General features: G+C 69.5%; 3 protein-coding genes across 3 annotated transcripts in view; 2 read left to right on the forward strand and 1 right to left on the reverse strand.

Moving 5' to 3' along the window:
- Positions 1–1,056, forward strand: part of ZBTB12 (zinc finger and BTB domain containing 12) — a 13,156-nt gene extending 12,100 nt beyond the window's left edge. Inside the window, exon 2 of the mRNA XM_041121965.1 lies at positions 245–1,056. Coding sequence (XP_040977899.1) covers positions 245–976 — 732 coding nt within the window. The 3' untranslated portion in view covers positions 977–1,056. The remainder of the gene's footprint in view (positions 1–244) is intronic.
- A 561-nt stretch (positions 1,057–1,617) lies between these two features.
- EHMT2 (euchromatic histone lysine methyltransferase 2) lies at positions 1,618–15,285 on the forward strand. Its single transcript, XM_030006988.2, is given in 28 exon segments — positions 1,618–1,729; positions 2,597–2,692; positions 3,439–3,720; positions 3,835–3,907; positions 4,126–4,211; positions 4,299–4,436; positions 4,881–5,018; positions 5,103–5,208; positions 5,558–5,662; positions 6,221–6,366; positions 6,917–7,060; positions 7,525–7,720; positions 8,220–8,371; positions 8,373–8,458; positions 8,899–8,981; positions 9,155–9,261; positions 9,697–9,819; positions 9,897–9,998; positions 10,083–10,187; positions 10,651–10,805; positions 11,169–11,336; positions 11,916–12,060; positions 12,530–12,607; positions 13,201–13,316; positions 13,693–13,779; positions 14,263–14,341; positions 14,421–14,596; positions 14,894–15,285. Coding segments are annotated over 28 exon segments (3,435 nt in total). The 5' UTR covers positions 1,618–1,720; the 3' UTR covers positions 15,048–15,285.
- Positions 15,286–15,678: 393 nt separating this feature from the next.
- Positions 15,679–20,999, reverse strand: PPT2 (palmitoyl-protein thioesterase 2). The gene is made up of 10 exons (XM_041121966.1): positions 20,994–20,999; positions 20,578–20,678; positions 19,840–20,029; positions 19,163–19,316; positions 18,804–18,899; positions 18,212–18,319; positions 17,834–17,917; positions 17,025–17,109; positions 16,864–16,918; positions 15,679–16,741 (listed from the first exon to the last, which is right to left on the reverse strand). Exons 1-10 carry the CDS (start codon positions 20,997–20,999, stop codon positions 16,598–16,600), a joined length of 1,023 nt encoding a protein of 340 aa, XP_040977900.1. The 3' UTR covers positions 15,679–16,597.
- Positions 21,000–21,084: the final 85 nt, after the last annotated feature.

The raw sequence follows: 21,084 nt of genomic DNA on the forward strand, positions 1-21,084 counted from the left end.
TCGTTAAACTACCTTGACTTCTACGAGGGCCCGCCACCTACCTGTCGAGCCATGGAGTCCACGCCGCCCTGGCTCCGTAGGTGCGTGCGTGTGTGGGGCCCTCGGGGGCGGCGCCCTCGCCGCTTCATCCACCGCCCCCCCCCGCCGGCAGCACCCCCCTGCGCCCCCGCCGCCCCCCAGGCCCGAGGAGGAGGAGGAGGAGGAGGAGGAGGAGGACGCCGCGCCCGACGTCTGCATCGTCAAGGTGGAGCCGGCGGCGGCGGCGGCGGCGGCGGCGGTGGCGGCGGGGGCGCGGCGGCGGCGGGGACCCCGCGCGTGGCCGCAGGCGGCGGCGGCGGCGGCGGAGGGGCCGTCGGCCCCCCCCGAGCCCCCCCGGCCCCCGCCGCTGGGCGTGGTGAAGGCGTGTTACGCCTGGCCGAGGACGCCGAAGGCGAGGGGCTCCTCATCTTCCCGCCCGGCGGCGGCGGCGGCGGCGGCGGCAGCGGGCGGCGGCGGAGGAGCCGGGCGGCGCCAACCCGCCGGCGGCGGGCGGCGGCGACGTCGCGGCGGCGGCCGGCAATCGCGGCGGCGGCGGCGCCCGGCGGCGGCCCCGGCGCTGTGCGGGAAGTGCGGCGAGGCCTTCCAGGGCGTGGAGAAGCTGGTGTTCCACATGCGGGCCCAGCACTTCGTCTTCATGTGCCCGCGGTGCGGGAAGCAGTTCAACCACAGCAGCAACCTCAACCGGCACATGAACGTCCACCGCGGCGTCAAGTCGCACGGCTGCGGCGTCTGCGGCAAGAGCTTCACCCAGAAGTCGACGCTGCACGACCACATGAACCTGCACAGCGGCGAGCGGCCGTACCGCTGCTCCTACTGCGACGTCCGCTTCGCCCACAAACCCGCCATCCGCCGGCACCTCAAGGAGCAGCACGGCAAGACCACCGCCGAGAACGTGCTGGAGGCCAGCGTGGCCGAGATCAACGTCCTCGTCCGCTGACGGGGCCGGGGGGGGGCGGGCGGCGGGGACCCCCGGGGTCAGCTGCGCCGGAGAGGGGGGGGGGTCCTGCCCGGACGCCTGGGTCCCTCGGCGGATAATGGGGTGCACCCCGCCGGGACGCCGGCGTTCGTCTGTGGATGAGGGGGGGTCGCCCCGCCGCGACGCCGGGGTTCCTCTGCGGATGAGGGGGGTGCGCGGCACCCGGACGCTGGGGTCCCCCCCAAGGACGATGGGTTTGTGGGACCCAGGCGCCTGGGTCGTCCCGTCCCCCCCCGCTGCGGATAAGGGGGTGCACCCCACCTGGACGCCTGGGTCCCCCCCACGGAGAAGGGGGGGGTCTCCTCCGGCCGGACGCCTGGGTTCCCTCGTAGATAAGGGGGGGGCTCTGCCCAGACGTGTGGGTCCCCCCACGGACACCCCACCCGGACACCCAGCTCACCCCACGGATAAAGGGGGGTCGCCCTGACCGGACGCCATCGTTCCCCCCCCCCCCCCCCCCCCAGACGCTGGGTTTGCTGGTCTCGGACGCCGGGGTTCCTCGGTGGATGTTGGGGTCCAGCCCCCTCCTCAAAGCCGGGCTTTGTTTCCCTCCCTCCCCACCCCAGACACCTGGGTCCACTCTTTGGGGGGGGGGGGGGGGTGTCAAGGGGGTGTCCCCCCCCAGATGCTGGGGTTCTCCCTGTAGCTTGTAGGAAAGGTCATGTGGGGTCACCCTGAGACCTGGGTCGTGTCCCCCCCCCCCGGATGCCGGGGTTCCCCTTTAGCTTGTAGTGATGGGGGGGGAAGGAGATTTGAGGGGGGGGGCTGCCCAGATGCCTGGGTCCCCACCCGGATGCCTGGGTTCTCTGTAGTGTAGGGGGGGGGGAAGGATTGGGGGGGGATTGGAGGGGGGGCCCCGGATGCCTGGGTCCCCTTTGGGGGGGGGGGGGGCTGGGGGGTAGGGGGATAGAGTTGGGGGCGGGGGGGGGCCCGAATGCCTGGGTCCCCCCCGGGGAGGGGCAATGGGGGATAGCGAGGGTAGGGGTTAGAGCGGAGGAGGGGGGGGCTCCGTGGATGCTGGGGTCCCCTTTTGGGGGGGTCCCCTCCCCCACCGCCACTCTTAGAGACTTTTTGTAATAAATGAGAAAAAAACCCAAACCAAAACCAACCGCTGATTTGGGGTCATGGGGGGGGGCAGGTTGGGGTGCCCCCCAGGGGAATAGGGGGGCCCGAGCGCCTGGAGGGGGCGTGGTCTGCGGGGTGGGGCGGAGCAAGCCTGGGTTCCGCCCCCGCGGGGAAGACAATGCCCCCGGACGCCGAGGGAAGTGGGCGGGGCGGTGGGCGGGGCGACGGCCGCGGTCCCTTTAAGCGTGGAGCCCCGCCCTTTTCCCGCGCCGTGACGTCGGAAGCGGCGCGCGCGCGGCGGTGGCCGGCAGCGATGGAGGCGGCGGGAGGCGGCGAGGTCCGGGGGTGGGGGGGGGACGTGAGGAGGAGGAGGAGGAGGAAGGGGGGGCACAGCGAGAACGAGGCCGAGCGGGGGGGGGACGACACCCAGGCGTCCGGGGGGAGGGAGGGGCTGCGCCGGCGCCTTTGTGCTGCGGGGGGGGCGGGGGGGCGTGGCCCGGACGCCTGGGTGTCCCCCCCCCGCGGACGCCTGGGTCCCCCCGCCCTCACCCCTCTCTGCCCCCCAGGATCCCCCCGGCGGGACCCTCGTGGTGGAGGCGGCGGGAGATCCCGGTGAGTGCGGGGGGGGGGGGGGCAGCACCCGCCATCCCCGCCTTGATCCCCCGACCCCCCCTTACATCCCCCTGACCCCCATCTCCCCCCCACCCAGGGCTCCTCCCCAGCAGCCCCGCCCCCCCTGACCCCCCCCAGAGCGGGGGGACCCCCCCCAGCGTGGGGGGTGCCCCCCCCCGAGGAGGAACACGGGGGGATCCAGGCGTCCGGGAGCGGCCGAGAGGGTGGGGGGGGGTCCCCCGAGGGGGAGGGGCAGCAGGGGGCCCCCCCGGCCGGTGCCAGCCCTAAGGGGCTGCCAGGTAACGGTGGGTGGGGGGGAATCCGGGGATGTATTTGGGGGTCGTGGGGGGGGGGTCAGAGGCGTTCTGGGAGAGTCTAGGGGTGTTTTGGGGGTGTGTGGGAGCTTTAAAGGGGGTCTGGGGGGGTCCCGGGGCGGTTTAGGGGCATTTTGGGGGGGTCTGGTGTGTGGTTGGGGGGGCCTGGGGGGGTTGGGGGGTTCAGGGACATTTTGGGGGGCCCTAGGGGGTCTTTAGAGGCTTATGGGGGGCCTGGGAGGTGTACTGGGGGCTCAGGGAGGGTTTTGGGGGGTGGTCGAGGGTTTATGGAGGGTGTGGGGGAGTCCAGGAGGGCTAGGAAGTATTTTGGGCATTCAGGGAGGTTTTTGGGGGGGGGGTTGTCTGAGTCTGGGTTGCATCGGGGGCTTTGGGGTGTTATTTTGGGGGTGTCTCACGACCTTTTGCCCCTAGGCCACGCGACGAAGACACTGCCGGGCTCTCCAGGGCGGGGGGCGGTGGGGGGTCCCCCCCCCAGCCCCCCCAAGCCGGGCCAAGATGTCCTTGACAGGGGCGGGGAAGTCCCCCCCGGGGCAGAGCCTGGCTCTGAGGCTCCTCAGCCTCCCTGGGGGGCGGCCTCCCCCACCTGCCTCCCCCCCGGCCCCCCCAGAGCCCACCCCAGCCCCCCCCGAGCCCCCCGCCCGCCCCAAGGTCCACCGGGCCCGCAAGACCATGGCCAAGCCCAGCAACGGACAGGTGGGGGGCCCGGATGCCTGGGTCCTTTGTGGGTGGGTGGCGGTGGCCCCCCCCCCCCCCCCCCCGATGCCTGGGTTCCCCCCTGGACGCCTGGGTCTCTTCCATGCCCCACAGGTCCCCGAGAAGCGGGTGTCGGAGATGCTGCACTTCAGGGTTTCGGATGAGCTGCGCAGCATCGAAGAGCCCGGTGGGTCTTAGGGTGGGGGGGTGAGGTGGGGTGGGGTACTGGGGGGCTGGGGGAGCCCCTGGGGGGGGGAACTGAGGGGGTCCTAGGGCTCCTAGGAGCAGGAATGGGGAGTTTGAGAGGTCATGGGGCAGGTTGGGGAGCAGTGAGAGGGTCTGGCGGGGCAGTTGCGGGGCTGGGGGGTCACCCCTGACCCCCGACCCCCCTTACCCCCCCCCCAGAGCCCCCCAAACGCCCCAAGCTGGACTACGGCCCCGAGGGGCTGCACAAACGGCTGCAGAGACCCAGCCCCCGCGCCAGCACCGAGGTATGCCCGCACACCAGGGTCCCCCCTGCCCCCCCACCCCGGATGCTTGGGTCCCCCTAAGTCCGCCCTGCGCCCCCCTCCCATCAGATCACAGTGACAGAGGAGATGGCTGCCCCCCCCCGTGGCACCCGGCCCAGTGACGACTGGGACAGTGAAGGCGGCGGCAGCTTCTCCCTTTTCTACGACGGCTTCAGTGTGGATGGGCATGGGGACTCGGACAGCAAGGTGGGACTGGGGAGGGTCACTGGGAGGTACTGGACGGTCACTGGGAGGGACTGGAGAGCTCTGGGGCAGCCCGGGGGGGACTTGGGGGTTGTTGAGAGAGGATGGGTTAATGCTGGGAGGTCAGTGGGAGGGACTGGGGGGCTCTGGGGCAGCCTTGGGGGGGGACTTGGGGGGCATAGACAGATGATGCAACTTACTGGAACATACTGGGGGAGGCACTGGTTGAGGCTGGGCGTTACTGGGAGGACTGGGGAGCACTGGAAGGGCAATGCAGCGTATGGGGGAGTCATTGCTGGGTACTGGGGGGTCCCTGGTGGAACTGGGAGGGACGGGGGGGTGGGCATCGGAGCAGCCCGGGATCAGCGTGGGGAGCTGGGGTGTCACTGGGAGGCACTGGGGGGGGCTCCCGGATGCCTGGGTTCACACAGAGGGGGGGGGTGTCAGTCGGAGGGCGAGGGGGCCGGCGAGGCGCTGAGCGAGGAGGAGGAAGAGGAGGAAGATGAGGAGGACGAAGAAGAGGAGGAGGAGGAGGACGAGGAAGAAGAGGAGGAGGATGAGGAGTCGGGCAACGCCTCGGACCGGGTGAGGGGCACCGGGGGCTGCGGGGTGGGGGGTCAGGGGAGGTTTGGGGGGGCCCTGACAGAGTGTGCGTGTCCCCCCCCACAGAGTGCCTCCAGCGCCCGGCGCAGGGCCCGGCGCCGCTGGAAGGAGAGTCCTTGGCTGAAACCGGCGCGGAAGCGCAAGCGGAAGGACCCCCGGGCCAAGGAGAGAGGTGGGGGCACCCCGGGGTGGGGGTGTCGGGGAGGGGTGTGTTATGAGCCTTGGGACTCGTAAATTGGAGAGGGGGACCCCCAAAACTGATACGTTTGGGGGGCGGGGGCCTTGAAACTCGTATGTTGGGGAGGGGGGAGGCTTGACACAGGGAAATGGGGAATGAGGGAGCCCCAAGCTGGAGGACTTGGGGAGGGGGGACCCCTGAAGTGGGGGGGGGGGGGCTTAAGGTGGTGGTATCAGCCAAGGGGGGGGCCCCAACACACACGAATGTGGTGTGGGCAGCCTTGAAGGGGTGACTGAGGGGGCGTGGCCCCCTGGCCCTGCCCTGACCCCTCCCTCCCCCCCAGGGGTGCCCGGAGCCCCCCCCGGGGCCCCCCCCAGCGAATACACCGAGGTGCCCCTGGGCTGCCTGCAGCTGCCGGGGGGCGGAGCCCTCTCGCCGCAGCCCCCAGGTGAGGCCACGCCCCCTCCCTGGCCACGCCCCTGCCAGTCCCAGCTCTCACAGGCTGTCTGGTCACGCCCACAGCACCACTCCTGGGGCCCAGCCACCCCTCCTGGTCCTGGGCCACGCCCCCATCCTCCGAGGCCCTGCCCCCCGACACTGGCTCCACCCCCAGATGCAGTCCCATGCTGCTTTACAGCCTCTCCTGCGGCCCCGCCCCGGTCCTAGATGATGCCCCCGCCCTAGCCCACGCCCCCACCCTCCGAGGCCCCGCCCCCAGGTGCAGCCCCAGTCCCTGCCATCCCCTTGCTGCCCCGCCCCCGGTCCTAGACCACGCTCCCATCACCTGAGGCCCCGCCCCCCGGGCAGAGTCCCATCCCAGTCCTTGCCCCGAGGCCCCGCCCCCAGGTGTTGTCCCGCCTCGCGGCCCCGCCCCGTGTCCCTAGACCACGCCCCCACCTCTCTGAGGCCCTCCCCATGCGCTGGCCCCTCCCCTCGCGGCCCCGCCCCCCGCTCCCAGACCACGCCCCCACCCGAGGCCCCGCCCCTCACGGAGCCCCCCCTGCAGGGCCGGCGGGGGCGCTGGGGGGGCTGGAGGCGGAGCGATTCGAGGAGCTGCCCCTCTGCTCCTGCCGCATGGAGGCCCCCAAGGTGGAGCGGGGGGGCGAGGGGGCGCGGGGGCTCTGCATGGCCACCGAGAGCGTCGACGGGCAGGTGGGGGCCGGGGGGGACCCGGGGGTGTGGGGGGACCCAAGCATCTGGGGGGACCCGGGAGTGGGGCGGGGGGGGGGCTGGGGGGGGACCCGGGGGTCTGGGGGGACCTGGGCATCTGGGGGGACTCAGGGGTGGGAAGGGGGGGGGGCCGGGGGGACACCCGGGGGTGTGGGGGGACCCGGGGGTGGGAAGGGGGTGGGGGGTGGGGGGGGGACCCGGGGGTGTGGGGGGCCCCACTGGTGGGGAGAGGGTGGGGGCTGGGGGGAGGACCTGGGCATCTGGGGGGACCCGGGGGGGGGGCGCTGAGTGTCAGGGTGACCCAGGCATGCAGGAGGGAGGAGGGGAGCCCCAGTGTTCTGGGGGGTGGCCCCAGCATCTGGGGGGGGACTCAGGTGTGCATGGGGGGGGTAGGAGGACCCAAGTGTTCGCAGGAGAGACCCAGGGACCCCGGTGACCCAGCAGGAGTGGTGGGGGTCCCCAAGTGAGTTCAGGGTGGCAGAACCCCCCCCACCCCCAGCACTGACACCCCCCCCCACCGGCCCCCCCCCAGCTGAGCGGCTGCGGCAGCAGCATCCTGAAGCGGGAGACGATGCGCCCGTCCAGCCGCGTGCCCCTGATGGTGCTGTGCGAGAGCCACCGCGCCCGCATGGTCAAGCACCACTGCTGCCCCGGCTGCGGCTACTTCTGCACCGCCGTGAGTGGGGGGGTCCCCAAGACTTGGGGGGGGTGTCACACAGCCCGGGGGGGGGCCACAGGGACCCCCCCACAGGCACTACTGCTTCCACCGGCTGTGGCTATTTCTGCACTGCTGCGAGTGGCAAGGGGGTGTCCAGTGGGACCCTTAGGGGACTCCTGTGCCCCCCCCCGGGGGACATTCCTGGAGTGCCATCCCAACGTCCAGATTGGGGCTGGGCCCCCAGGACCCCCTGTACCCCCCTTGTATCCCCCCTGGTCCCCCTTGGAGGCCCCTAGGACACGTTGCGGACCCCCAGGACCCCCTTGGGGACCCCTGACCCACCCGTGCCCCCCCAGGGGATGGTCCTGGAGTGCCACCCCGATGTGCGGATTGGGGCTGGGGCCCCCAGGACCCCCTGTATACCCCCTTGGAGACCCCCTAGGACTCCTTGGGGACCCTCTGACCCCCCTGTGCCCCCCCAGGGGACGTTCCTGGAGTGCCACCCCGACGTGCGGATCGGGCACCGGTTCCACCGGGGCTGTGTCTCGCAGCTCAACGGGATGATTTTCTGCCCCCACTGCGGGGAAGATGCCTCCGAAGCCCAGGAGGTGACGCTGCCCCGCACCGAGGGGGCCCCCCCAGCCCCTGCCACCGCCCCCCCCCGAGCCCCGCCGCCGCGCCCCGGCCCTCCGCACCGACGCCCCCACCCCCAGGTATGGGATGCGGGAGTTTGGGGGCGGGGTATGAAGGGGTTTTGGGGGGGCTTGGGGGGTTTTAGGGTCATCTGGGGGGGTACAGAGGGGTTTGGGGGTATCTGGGAAAGGGGACACAGGAGTTTGTGGGGGCTTTTGTGGGTTTAGGGTCGGAGGCGTTGGGGAGGTATACAGGGGTTTAAGTGAGTCTTGAGGTGGCTTTGGGGGGCTATGAAGGGGCCTGGGGGGGCTCTGGGGGGTTATGAAAGGGCCTGGGGGGGCTCTGAGGGTACGCAGGGGTTTGGGGGGTCTTGGGGGACACCTGGGGGGGTACACAGGGGTGCGAGGAGCCTGGAGTTGCTTGGGGGGGGTGTGTCTTAAAAAAGTTTGGGGGGCTTAAAGGGGTCTGGGGGGCTGTGTAGGGGTCTCGGGGCATCTCAGGGGGTGTTTGGGGATGAAGGGACTTAAGGGGTTTGGGGTGGGGGGGTCCCAGAGGTGCCCCAGCCCCCCTGACACCCCCCTTCAATCCCCTCCTAGCGCACGGATGCGGGGGCAGGGCGAGGGCCGGGCGCCCCCCCCGGATCCCCGGGCCGAGCCCATCGACAGCTCGGGGGGGCCGACGCTGGCCCTGCCCTCGGGGGGGGGCCCTCTCGGCCCGGGGGCTAGCGCCGGGCCCTGCCCGCGACCTGCTGGAGAAGGCACTGGTGGGGCAGGAGGCTGAGAGGTGGGTGCCCCCCCTGCCCCCCGGGATCCCCAATCCCCCTGGGAACCCCCAAACCTTCCTGAGCCCCCCCCCGAGCATGCCCAGCCTTTCCTGAGTCCTCTGAGCCCCCAACCCCTCCTGACCCCCCCAAACCTGTATTGACGCCCCCAAGTCCCCCAAACCTTTTCTGAGCCCCCCTTGTGCCCCCCAGCCCCCCCAAAACTCCCCCTCTCTGGGGTCCCCTGGTGCCAGGTTCCCCCAACCTCCTAGTTCCCCCATATGGCGTCTCCCAGTGCTCCCAGTACCCCCACTGCAGGGTCCCCCTGACACCCAGTGCCCCTGTATGGGGTCCTCCCAGTACCCCCAGTGCAGGGTTCCCCTAACACCCAGTGCTTCCCAGTACTCCAATGTGGGATCCCCCAGCCTCCCAGTGCTCCCAGTACCCCCCAGTACCTCCGCAGGCGGAAGAAGCTGCGTTTCCACCCCCGGCAGCTCTACGTCTCCGTCAAGCAAGGAGAACTGCAGAAAGTCGTCCTCATGCTGCGTGAGTGGGGGTCCGGGGGGGGGCCCTGGAGCCCCCTGAGTGTCCCCCACGGACTGGGGGTGCCTGCAGGGTCCCGGGAGGACTTTGGGGTGTCCTCAGGGGCGTTGGGTTGTCCCAGTGCCCTGGGGGGTCCTCACACCCTCCCCTGACTGCCCCCCCCCTCGCCCCCCCAGTGGACAACCTGGACCCCAACTTCCAGAGCGATGCTCAGAGCAAGCGCACCCCCCTGCACGCGGCAGCGCAGAAGGGGTACCTCGAAATCTGCCACCTCCTGCTGCAGGTGGGCTGGGGGGGGGTCCCAGGGGGCACCTCAAAATCTGCCATCTCCTGCTGCAGGTTTGGGGGTCTCTGGGGGTCAGGGACATTTAGGGGGGGCTCCAGGGTGCCCTAGGTGGATTTGGGGAGTCCCTGGGGGATCTTTGGGGATCGCTGGGGCACAGGGTGGGGAGGGCTCTGGAGATCCCTGGGGATCCTTGGGGTGCTGGGGGGCTCTGGGGGGTCCCTGGGTGTCCCTGGGGGTGCTGGGGGGGTGCTGAGGGTCAAGAGCATCCTGGGGGGGTTCTCTGGGATGTGCTGGAGGGGCCATGGGGCTCTTATAGGGCTTCTTGGAGGTCCACCACCTCCTGGTATAGGTGAGGGTCCCTGGGGGGGTCCTTGGGGCTCGGGGGGGGTCTGGGGTGTCCCTGACACCCCCCCCCCCCCCCCCCCCCCCAAGGCGGGCGCCAACATCAACGCGACGGACAAGCTGCGCCGCACGCCGCTGATGGAGGCGGTGGCCAACAACCACGTGGAGGCGGCGCGGTACATGGTGCGGCGGGGCGGCTGCGTCTACAGCAAGGTGGGTGGTGACGTCACACCCCCTCCCCGCTGACGTCGTCGCCGCCCTTTGCTGATGTCATCGCCCCCACCCCCCAGGAGGAGGACGGCTCCACCTGCCTCCACCACGCCGCCAAGAACGGCAACCTGGAGATGGTCGACCTGCTGCTCTCCACCGGGCAGGTGGACGTCAACGCCCAGGTGGGACCCTGGTGTCTGGGGGGGGCTACGGGGGGACCCCGGCATCCGGGTGACACTGACCCCCCCTCGCCTTGCCCTTCCCAGGACAACGGGGGTTGGACCCCCATCATCTGGGCGGCCGAGCACAAGCACATCGAGGTCATTCGCCGGCTGCTGACGCGCGGCGCCGATGTCACTCTCACCGACAACGTGAGTCCCCCCCCCGGCAGTGGTTTCAAGGCCCTCCCCCGATGCTTTTGAGGCTCCTCTGGGGCTGTTTCAAGACCCCCTGGTCACCACAGAGGGTGGTTTTGAGGCCTCCCAGGGTGATTTCAAAGCCCCACCGCTTTCAAAGTCCCTTCTAATGGCGGTTTTGGAGTCCTCATCCCTACTGGGGGTGGTTTCGAGGCCTCCCTGGTCTCTCCTAGGATGGTTTCAAGACACCCCCCCCCCCCCATCCCCTTTGGGGCAGTTTTAAGCTCCCCCCATCCCTACCAAGGGTGGTTTCGAGGGCCCCCCCCGGGCTAATTCCCCCCTCCTGGGGCAGTTTTGAGGACCCAGAGGCTGGTTTTGCCCCCCAGGAGGTGGGTTTCGCCTCTGGGGGGTGGTGGTTTTTGCCCCGGGGTGGGGGGGGGGCAGGTTCCTGATGGACGGTGCCCCCTGCCACGGGCAGGAGGAGAACATCTGCCTGCACTGGGCCTCCTTCACGGGCAGCGCGGAGATCGCCGAGGTGCTGCTGAACGCCCAGTGCGACCTGCACGCCGTCAACTTCCACGGGGACACCCCCCTCCACATCGCCGCCCGCGAGAGCTACCACGACTGCGTCATGTAAGGGGGGGCTGCGGGGGGGGCTGGGGGCACCCCGGTGCCTGGGTCCGTATGGGTGGGGGGGGGTTCTATGGGGGGCATGAGATGCCTGGATGTCTGGGTCCATGGGGGCACAGGCGGTCTGGGGGGACACACCTGGGTCATTGGGGGGATCAGGGGGTCTCTGGGGGGGGGAGCTGGATGCCTGGGTCCTTGGGGGGGGGATCGGGGGGGGGCAAAGGGCACCTGGGTGCTGATCCATGGGGTGGGAGATGCTTGGATGCCTGGGTCCCCTGGGGTGGGGGATGCCTGGGTCCCCTGGGTGTGGGGGGCTGTGGGGGGTGTTTCAGGGGTGGGGGGGTGACCCGTCGCCTGCTGCCGCAGCCTGTTCCTGTCGCGGGGGGCCGACCCCGAGGTGCGGAACAAGGAGGGGGACTCGCCGCTGGACCTGACGCTGGAGCACTCGGAGGTGTGGGTGGCCCTGCAGCTCAACCGCAAGCTGCGGCAGGGGGCTGCGGGGAGACCCCTCCACACCGAGCGCATCATCAGCCGGTAATGGGGGGGTCCTGGCGGGGTTTGGGGGTCCCTGGGGGACTGGGGGGTCTCGGGAGTCCATTGGGTCTTGTGGGGGGTCCCACAGCACAGAAGGGCACCTGCTGCACAGCAAGTGTCATGAAGGAGTTTGGGGGGGAGCCGTGGGGGGGTGGTTTGGAGGTCCCTGGAGGGTTTTGGGGGTCCCGGGGATCCCAGAGCACTCACTGCACACCGAGTGCATCGTTAGCTGATGTGGGGGGATCTGGGGGGGCATGGGGACGTCAGGGGGGTTGCAGGGGGTGACTCCTGCTGCACATCGAGTGCATCATCAGTTGGTATGGGGGTTGTCGGAAGGGTTTGGGGGGTCTGGGAGGGGCTTGGGGGGGTCTTAGGAGGGGTCCCAGGGGGGTCCCAGGGTCGTCCTGGGGTTCCCACCACGCCCTGAGCACATCACCACCCGCAGGGGGTCCTGCAGGGATTTGGGGGCTTCTGGCAGGGTTTGAGGGAGCTCGGGGGGTGCCAGGACATTTTGGGAGGTGCCGGGGGGTTTGGGGGCACCCACCCCAGCCCCCCTTGCCCGCGCCCCCCCCCCACCAGGGATGTGGCACGGGGCTACGAGAATGTGCCCATCCCCTGCGTCAACGGGGTGGACGAGGAGCCCTGTCCCGACGACTACAAGTACATCGCCGAGAACTGCGAGACCTCCACCATGAACATCGACCACAACATCACCCACCTCCAGGTGGGCCGGGGGGGGCCTGGGGGGCCAGGACTGCTGCTTGGGGGGGGGAATGCTGCTTTTGGGGGGCGGGGAAGCGCTGTTAGGGTGAAAAAGGGAGGGTTTGGGGGATAAAGCTGCTGCTGGGTGGGGCAAGAGCCACCTTGCGGGGGGAAAACTGCTTTTGGGGTGCAAAGCCACTGCTTTGGGGGGGGCAAAGCTGCTGCTGGTGGGGGGAGGAAGAACCTCAGGGGGGAGAAACTGTTGCTTTTTGCTGGGGGGAAATGTTGGTTTTGGAGAGAAAATATGCCAACTTTGGGGTGTAAACTCCCTGCCTTGGGGGGCAGCAGCATTTTGGGGTGCAAAATGGCTTGGGGGGGCACGCCTCCTGCTCAGGGGCTGCGAGCCCCATGCTGGGGGGGGGGGGGGCATGCAGGATGGCTGCCTGGGGTCTTGGGGTGCCCCTGATCTCGCCCCCCCTGCACCCCCCCAGCACTGCACGTGCCAGGACGACTGCTCCTCCAGCAACTGCCTCTGCGGGCAGCTCAGCATCCGCTGCTGGTACGATAAGGTGAGGGGGGGACCCCCAAAACCCTGCCACGTCTGGGGGGGTCCTCAAAACTGCCATTACAGCTTGGGGGCCCCCCGACACTGTTACTGCATCACGGGAGCCCCTCAAAACTCCCGTTGGGAAGCCCATTGCAACACTCCTGGTTTTCTAGGGAGTTCCCCCAAACCACTGAGTTCCCCCTCAGAACCACTGTTGTATCCCAGGGAGCCCCTCGAAACCACCGTTGTATCCTGGTGGGAGTCTTGAAACTGTCATTGCACCTGGGTGTGTCCGTCCGTCCCCCCCCCGAAACTGTCCTTGCATCCAAGGGAGCCCCTCAAACCTGCTGTTGCATTTCAGGAACGCCCTGCCTTGCTCTTTAGGGAGCACTGTAGCTGTTTAGGGAGTCCCTCGAAACCACCCCTGGGTCTTGGGGGGGGGGCCTTAAAACTGCCATCACAGCTGGGGGGGCCCTTAAAACCACCATTGCACTGCAGGGAGCCTTTGAAACTGCGGCTGTGACCCCAGGAGCCTCTGTCTGGGACCCCCCCACACCCATTGCAGGGGACCCCAGTGACATACACCCCCCCCCCCCCATTCACACCCCCCCCCAGGACGGGCGGCTGCTGCAGGAGTTCAACAAGATCGAGCCCCCTCTGATCTTCGAGTGCAACCAGGCCTGCACGTGCTGGCGCAGCTGCAAGAATCGGGTGGTGCAGAGCGGCATCAAGTGCGCCCCAAAACCCTTCAACCCCAGACCCCCCCAACCCCTGAACACCTTCCCAAAACCCCCCTGTGCCCCAAAACACCTTGATTGTGCTCTAAAACCCCCATCTGTGCCCAAAACCTGCGCCCCAAAACCTGGCTGCACCCCAAACCCCCCTCCCTGACCCCAACATTCCTTTCTTTAACACCCAACCTGCCCCCACACCCCCTCAACCCCCCCAGCTGCCCCCCACCTATGCCCTAAACCCCTTCCTTTGTCCCCCCAAAACCTCACGACTGCACCCAATCCCCTGTACCCCAAAAACCTGTGACCCCCCCGCCCAGATCCCCCCAAATGAGGGGTGATCCCCCCCCCTCAGAGTCTGCCTTCCCCCCCTCAGAGTCCGGCTCCAGCTCTACCGGACGGCGAAGATGGGGTGGGGGGTGCGGGCGCTGCAGGCCATCCCCCCCGGCACCTTCATCTGCGAGTGAGGGGGGTCCCCCAAAAGGGGGAGGGGCTGGGGGTGCATCCCTCTGTCCTGGGGGGGTGTCCCTGAGGGGGCCTCATCACTGGTTGGGGGGGGGGCCCAGGAGGGGGCTTATTGGTTTGGGGGATTGGGGGGGCTTTTGTTACTGGTTTGGGGGTCACTGGGGGCTGGGGGAGACTTGGGGGGCTCCTGTGAGCTTGGGGGGGGTCTCATGCCTGGTTTGGGGGGGATTTGGGGGATCCTCTGCATTTTGGGGGGCACTGGGAGGGTTCTCGCTCCTGGTTGGGTGGGGGAATTCCTGGGGGTTTGGGGATACCTGGGGGTGACTTGGGGGGGGGTCTCAGTCCTGGTTTGGGGGGATCTCTGGGCGTTTGGGGGCATAGGGGGGTTCTCCTGGGTTCTGGGAGTCCCTGAAGAGTCTTGGGGGGGTTGTGGGTCCCCATGGAGCCCTCACACCCCCCCCCCCCCCCATACCCCCCCCAGGTACGTGGGGGAGCTGATCTCGGACGCGGAGGCCGATGTGCGGGAGGACGATTCCTACCTCTTCGACCTGGACAACAAGGTTTGGGGGGGGAAACGGGGGGAACCCCAGCATCCGGGGAGGGGGGGGGGCAGGCTATCGTGACGCTCTGTCGCGACAGGACGGGGAGGTGTACTGCATCGACGCCCGGTACTACGGCAACGTCAGCCGCTTCATCAACCACCTCTGCGACCCCAACATCATCCCGGTGCGGGTGTTCATGCTGCACCAGGACCTGCGCTTCCCCCGCATCGCCTTCTTCAGCAGCCGCGCCATCCGCCCCGGCGAGGAGCTGGGGTGCGCCGGGGGGCGAGATGGGGGGGCTGGGGGGGTAGAGGTGGTCCGGAGGGCAGATCTGGGGGGGGTGTGGAGGTCTGGGGAGGGGTACAGGGGGCTGGGGGACACGTAGGGGATACTGGGGGGGGCAGATGGGGGGATGGATGGGGGTGATGGGGCGCAAATAGATGGGGCTGGGGGCCAGATACAGCGGGTGGGGGCTAGCTGGGGGTCACTGCGGGGTGCTGGGGGTGCCTGTGGGGTCTGGGGGCAGCTGTGCTGTGGGGTGACAGAGCACCCCTCTCCGCCCCCCCCCAGGTTCGACTACGGGGACCGGTTCTGGGACATCAAGAGCAAATACTTCCCCTGCCAGTGCGGCTCCGAGAAGTGCAAACACTCGGCCGAGGCCGGGGGGGGTCGCGGGGATCCCCCCGAGCTGCTGCCCCCCCTCCTGGCCCTGCCCCCACCCTGAGCTCCCCTGAACCACTGCCCCCCCCCCAGGGACCCCCCCAACCTGCTGCCCTCCCCCGAACCCCCTCCAGGGACCCCCCCAACCTGTTGCCCCCCCTCCAAGCCCCCTGCCCCCCCCCATCCTCTGCCCTGGGGGGGGCATCCCCCCGTGTGTCCCCCATGTCCCTGCCCCCCCCCCCCCCCCCCCCATTTCTTTCACACCGTCCAGTTGAGTGAAACCAATAAAGAGCCAGAACTGAGCCCGAGATACAGGGGGGACACGGGGTGGGGGGGGATGACACATGGGGGGGACACACGGGTCATGGGGATGTGGGGGGGGGGACTTGGGGGGAGATGTGGGGGTACAGGAGATGGGGGGGACTGGGGATATGGGGACCCAGGTCATGGGGGGCTGGGGAGGGTGTCACAGGGGCCACCTGGGGACACAGGGGTGGGGCCTGGGGTGGGCGGGGCCTGGCACACCTGTGCAGGTGTGGAGCAGAGCCCCCATACTGCCCCATAGCCCCCCCTTATAGCCCCCCATAGCCATCCCCCCCCAGTGAAGAGGTCGGGGGGGGGACACACCCCGAGCAGTGGGAGCAGGTGTGGGGTCCGCACACTGGGGTGCCCAAAGGCAGCAGAGGCTCGTTTTGGGGGGGGGGTTGGAAGTGCTTTATTGGCTGCGGCCCCCCCCCTGAAACGCCAGGGCCCCCTTGGGCCAGTCTGGGGGGGCCCCCCGGTGTACCCCCCCCCCACTGCACCATAGGGCAGGGGTGCCTGCCCCAAGTCCCTGAGTCTGGGTGGGGGAACCCAGGCAGAGAAGGGTTAATGGGGGGGACCCCACAGCGAGGCCCCCTCCCAGCCCCCTATAGGGTCCCAGAGCCCCCCCCAGCCCTAATACTGACCCAGAGCCCCCCCATAGGCCCCATGTGTGAGCTCAGCCCCCCCAATCCCTATAGAGCCCCAGAGCCCCACACCAGAGCCTAATACTGGCCTATAGGCCCCCTATGGGGTCCTATAGCCCTCCCTATATGGACCTGGGGCCCCTCCCACACCCCTATAGGGTCCCACAGCCCCTATACAGCCCCCTTTTTATGGCTCCTCAATCCCACCCCAGACCCCTACTGAGCCCCATAGACCCCCGTAACCTCATCCCAGCCCCTTATAGAGCCCCACAGACCCCCCTATAGGACCTTATAGCCCCATGCCTCCCCCAGGGCCCCACCCCAGACCCCCACCCAACCCTACAATCCCTCTATGTGCTGCTGTAGCCCTACCCTGACCCCTATGCAGCCCCACAGCCCCCTATATACCCCCATAACCCACACTGAGACCCTGTACAGCCCTAGACCCCCCTATACAGCCTCACAACCCCACCCCCGACCCCTACAGAGCCCCATAGCCCCCCTATACAGCCCCATAACCCCACCCCTGACCCCTAGAGCACCATAGCCCCCCCTACAACCCCATAAGCCCACCCCTGACCCCTCCAGAGCCCCACAGCCCCCCATAGGACCTTCCAGCTCCATCCCAGCCCCCTACCCAGCCCCACAGCCCCCCCGGCCCCCCCAGCTACGTGAGCCAGGGGCGGATGCAGTGCTCGTAGACCGAGCGGTTGGAGTGCCAGGCCGTGTGCCCCACGCCCGGCACGGCGCAGCCCCCCAGGTCCCCCCGTGCCTCCAGCGTCTTCAGCCCAAATGTGTCCTGCAGGTAAACCTGGGGGGCGGCGTGAGGGTCACAGGGGCCCCCTGCGTTCGGGCCCTCCCCCAACCACCCCAAGGCAGGGAACCCCAGTGTCCGCCCCCGCCCCCCCCCAAGTGGGGGGTCCCCTCACTCACCGCCTGGGCGCGCATCTCCTGCACCGTCTCATTGGCGTCATAGAAACCAAAAAGGCTTTGGGGGGGGAGATGGGGGTCAATGGGGGGACCCAGGTGTCCGGGGGGGGAACCCAGGCATCCGGGTCCCACTGACCCAACCCGGGGGGGAGGTCCCGGCCCACCTGGACTGCCAGGGCGTGATGACGCCGTCGTCAGGACCCCCGATCAGCACCAGGCTCTGGATCCGCAGCAGGTTCCGCTTCCAGTCTGGGGTTAACAAGGGGTTAACGAGGGGCCGCCGGCACCCTATAGTGCATCTGGGGGGGGGGGGGGGAGTCTGGAGGTGCCATAGGGCCCCACTGCCGGCCCTGGGGGGAACCAGAGGGTGGCAGCCCTATGGGACGTCGACAGGAGCTAGGTGGGTACCTATAGGGAGCTATAGGGTTGGCTACAGGTGCACCTGCATTGCACCGCCCAAGTATCTGCACAGAAAAGGTGTGTTGGTGTTTGTAGAGTCATCTATAGGGGTACCTACATGGAGTTACATGAATATCTATAAGGGTATCTACAGGAGTACCTTCGCAGACTATAAGCACGTCCATAAGTATACCTATGGCATATTCACGCAGGGCTATCGCAGCGTCTGTGACGACATCTATAGAAGTATCTACGTGGCCCCGTAGGAGTATCTATAGGGAACTATATAATTATATATGGGCACATCTACACGAACCTATATAGCTATCTATTAGAGAACCACAAATGTGCGCATAAGAGGTGATAAGTCTCCATGGAGCTCATATTATCTAGAGGAGTTCCTATAGAGATCTCCATGCATGGGTCACTGCAGGCGTCTCCGTGGGGCTGTAGGAGTGACTGTAAGGATCCCTCATGAGGCTAGAGGGGTCACTATAGGGGTCCGCATGGGTCCCAATACGGGGGTCCCCCTGAGGCTACAGGGGTGTCTGTAGGGGCCTCTATAGGGGCTCACCGGAGGCGTTGGGGTGCAGCCGCTCGTCGTTGAGGAGGGCGAGGAAGTCGCTGCTGTTTAGGTAGAGCTCACGGTGGTGGGGGTCTGGGGGGGGGCCCCGCATCCACGGGGCAGGGGGAGGTCAGCCCCCGTGTCACCCCCCCAGTGCCACCCCCTCCCCAGGGTCTGCAGGGGGATTTGTCCCCCTGGGGCTGGTTTGGGGGTCTTAGGGGGGTGGGGTCCCCCCATGGCAGGTTTTGGGGTGCCCAGGAATATTTTGGGGTTGGGGTGCCAGGGGGATTTGGGGGTCCCAGGGGGAGGTTTGGGGTCTCGGGGGGAGGTTTGGGGGTCCCAGGGGGAGGGTTGGGGTCCCCTGGGGGAGGTTGGGGCGTCCCAGACCGTTCCAGTAGTTGCAGATGGAGACGCCCTGGCCCAGGGGGGTGTAGCAGAGCCGGTAGAGGTTGGACTTCATGTGCCGGGGGAAGAGCCACTTCAGGTAGTCAGTGTCTGCACCCCAACAGCCAGGAACACCCCAAAACCAGTCAGGGACCCCCCTGACACCCCCCAAACCCACCCAGGGGCACCCCCAAAACACTCAGGGACCCCCCCAAACACCCTGAACCCACCCACGGACCCCCCGAAACCTCTCAAGGACACCCTAACACCCCCCAAACCTCCCCATAACCCCCCCAAGGACCCCCCAAACCACCCCAAGCTCCCCAACCACCCCCAGGGACCCTCCAAAGCTCCCCCAACCTCCCCATAACCTGGTCAGGGACCCCCGAACCTACCTTGGACCCCCAAAACCTCTTCAACTCCCCCAAAACCTCTGTAAAAGCCAAAAACCCCCCACCCAGGGACACCTGAAGCCTCCCCAATGCTCACAAAGGCCCCCCAATCCCCCTTGAGACCCCCAAAACCCCACCCAAGGACCGCCCCAAACCTCCCCAAACCCACCCAGGGACCCCTCCCGTGCCCCCCAGCCCCTCACCCCCGTACTGCCCCATCTGGGGGGCCGCCAGCGAGATGAAGCTGTGGACGTTGTGGTCGGGCATCGTGGCCAGCAGCGCCCGGCAGATGAGACCCCCTGCGGGTGGGGGGTCAGTGGGGGGACCCCGGTGTCCAGGGGACCCCCACCCATGGACCCCAGCGTCTAGGGCATCACCCCCATCCAGGGACCCAGGCATCCACAGGCCCCCCCCACCCGGGGACCCAGGTGTCCGGGGCATCACCCCCACCCATGGACCCCAGTGTCTGGGGAGCACCCCCTCCAACCCACACCCGCCCCCCAGACCCAGGTACCTGGGAGACCCCCCCCCCCCCCCCCGGAGCCGGGCCCCCCCCGCGCACCCTGGCTGTAGCCCAGCAGGTGGACGCCGTCGGCAGCGTTGGCCATGATGGGGGCGAGGGCGCGGCGGAACCCCTCGACCTGCACCCACAGCGGCCGCAGCGATGCCCCCCGGTCGAAGAGGTCCAGGACCGTCACCTCCGTCCCTGGGTGGCTCTGGGGGGGGACGACAGGGGTGTGGGTGTCAAAGGGGGGGCGCAAGGGGGGGACAGGCATCTGGGCAAGGGACACAGGTGTCTGGGGGGGGACCCAGGCGTCCCAGGGGGTGATGTGGGGGGACCCAGGTGTCTGGGGGGGACCCAGGCATCCAGGGGGGCTCATACGGGGGGACCCTGGCATCCCAGGGGGTTGGGGGGGGGCCCCAGCATCCGGGCAGGGTCAGGTGTCTGGATGGGGTCACGGGGGGCACCCAGGTGGGAGGAAGGGGGTGTCCGGGGGGGGGGCAGGAGGGGACCCGGGCGTTCGGACAGGGCGAAGGGGGAGACCCAAGTGGTCGCGTGGGGTCGTGCGGGGGGGGGGGGGGGGGAGACACGGGCACCCCCCGGCATCCGGGTGGGACGAAGGGGGGAGGGACCCCGGTGCCCGGGTGGGATCACGCAGGGGACCCAGGTGTCGGGGGGGGGGGGGTGACGGACCAGGCACCCGGGGGGGTGCAGGGGACCCCCCCCGCCCGCCTGACCTCGTTGATGAAGGCGCGGAGGTGTCGGAAGTCGCTGGGGCTGTCGAAGAGGCCGTGGACGATGACGACGGGGCGGTAGGAGCCCCCCGGGACCACCAGCAGGAGGAGGAGGAGGGGGGGGGGGAGGAAGGCCAAGGCCAGGGCCACGGCCCCCCCCCCCGCGCCCCACGCCGCGCCACGCAGGGGGCATCTGGAGGGGGGGGGGGGGGGGGCAGGGGGTCAGACGAGGGCCCAGCGGCCCCGCACCCCCCCCGGGGGGTCCCAGGCGTACCGGGGCGCTGCCCCTCCCCCCCAGCCCCCTGCCCCTCTCCCTGTTTACCTCCCGGCTCCCCTCCCCCTCCCGCACGTCAGTTCCGGCGCGCGCGGCCCTAACAGCCCCCCCCCCCCCCCCCCCCCGGGCACCCAGGCGTCCCGACCCCCCCCCCGACCCCCCCCCCCATCCCCCCGCGGGGGGGGGGGCCCTCGGTCAAGCCACGGGGTCACTGGGGGGAACCCCGGCGCCCGGGCCCCCCGCTCCCACGGAGCGGGGGGGACACGACCCCGGCGTCCGGGCCCCACGGCCGCAGGTCCCGCGGGGGGGACCCCGGCGGCCGGGCCCCACGGCTCCCACGGGGGTGGTGGGGGGAACCCCGGCGTCCGGGCCCCCCCCGCCTCGTCACGCTGCGGGGCACCCCGGCGTCCGGGGCTTCCCCGAGGGGGGACCGCGGGGTCACGCGTGTCCCGGGGGACCCCACGCACCTCGCTGCCGCCGAGAACCCAGGCGTCCGGGCTGCCCGACCCTGCCCCCCCCGCGGGGACCCACGCGTCCGGGCCCCACCCCCACCTGCGGCCAATGTGTGCTGAGCAAACACGGAGCGGCTGAGAGCTTGTCAAGAGGGAAAGTGGGGGGGGGGGCACCCCCGCGCGCTGGGTGTCATCCCCGGACACCTGGGTCCCCCCCACGAATGCCTGGGTGTCCCCCCCCCGGACGCTTGGGTGTCCCCCCGGCGAATGCCTGGGCCCCCCTCTAGGACGCCCGGGTGCCCCCCCCGGACGCGCGGGTCCCCCCCACGAATGCCCGGGTGCCCCCCCCGGACGCCCGGGCCCCCCCCCGGGTGGGGGGTGCTATGGCGGGGGGGGCAGCCCGCAGGGGACCCGGGTGTCCGGGACGGGACCCTCATTAGCGGCAGCTGCTGTTAATGAGGCTTCATTACCCCCGGGTGGGGCCCTCCGGGGGGACCCCGGGTGCCCCCCCGTGACCGTGGG

This window comes from Aquila chrysaetos, unplaced genomic scaffold (genome assembly GCF_900496995.4).
Source record: "Aquila chrysaetos chrysaetos unplaced genomic scaffold, bAquChr1.4, whole genome shotgun sequence".
In the NCBI taxonomy this organism is placed as follows: Eukaryota; Metazoa; Chordata; class Aves; order Accipitriformes; family Accipitridae; genus Aquila; species Aquila chrysaetos.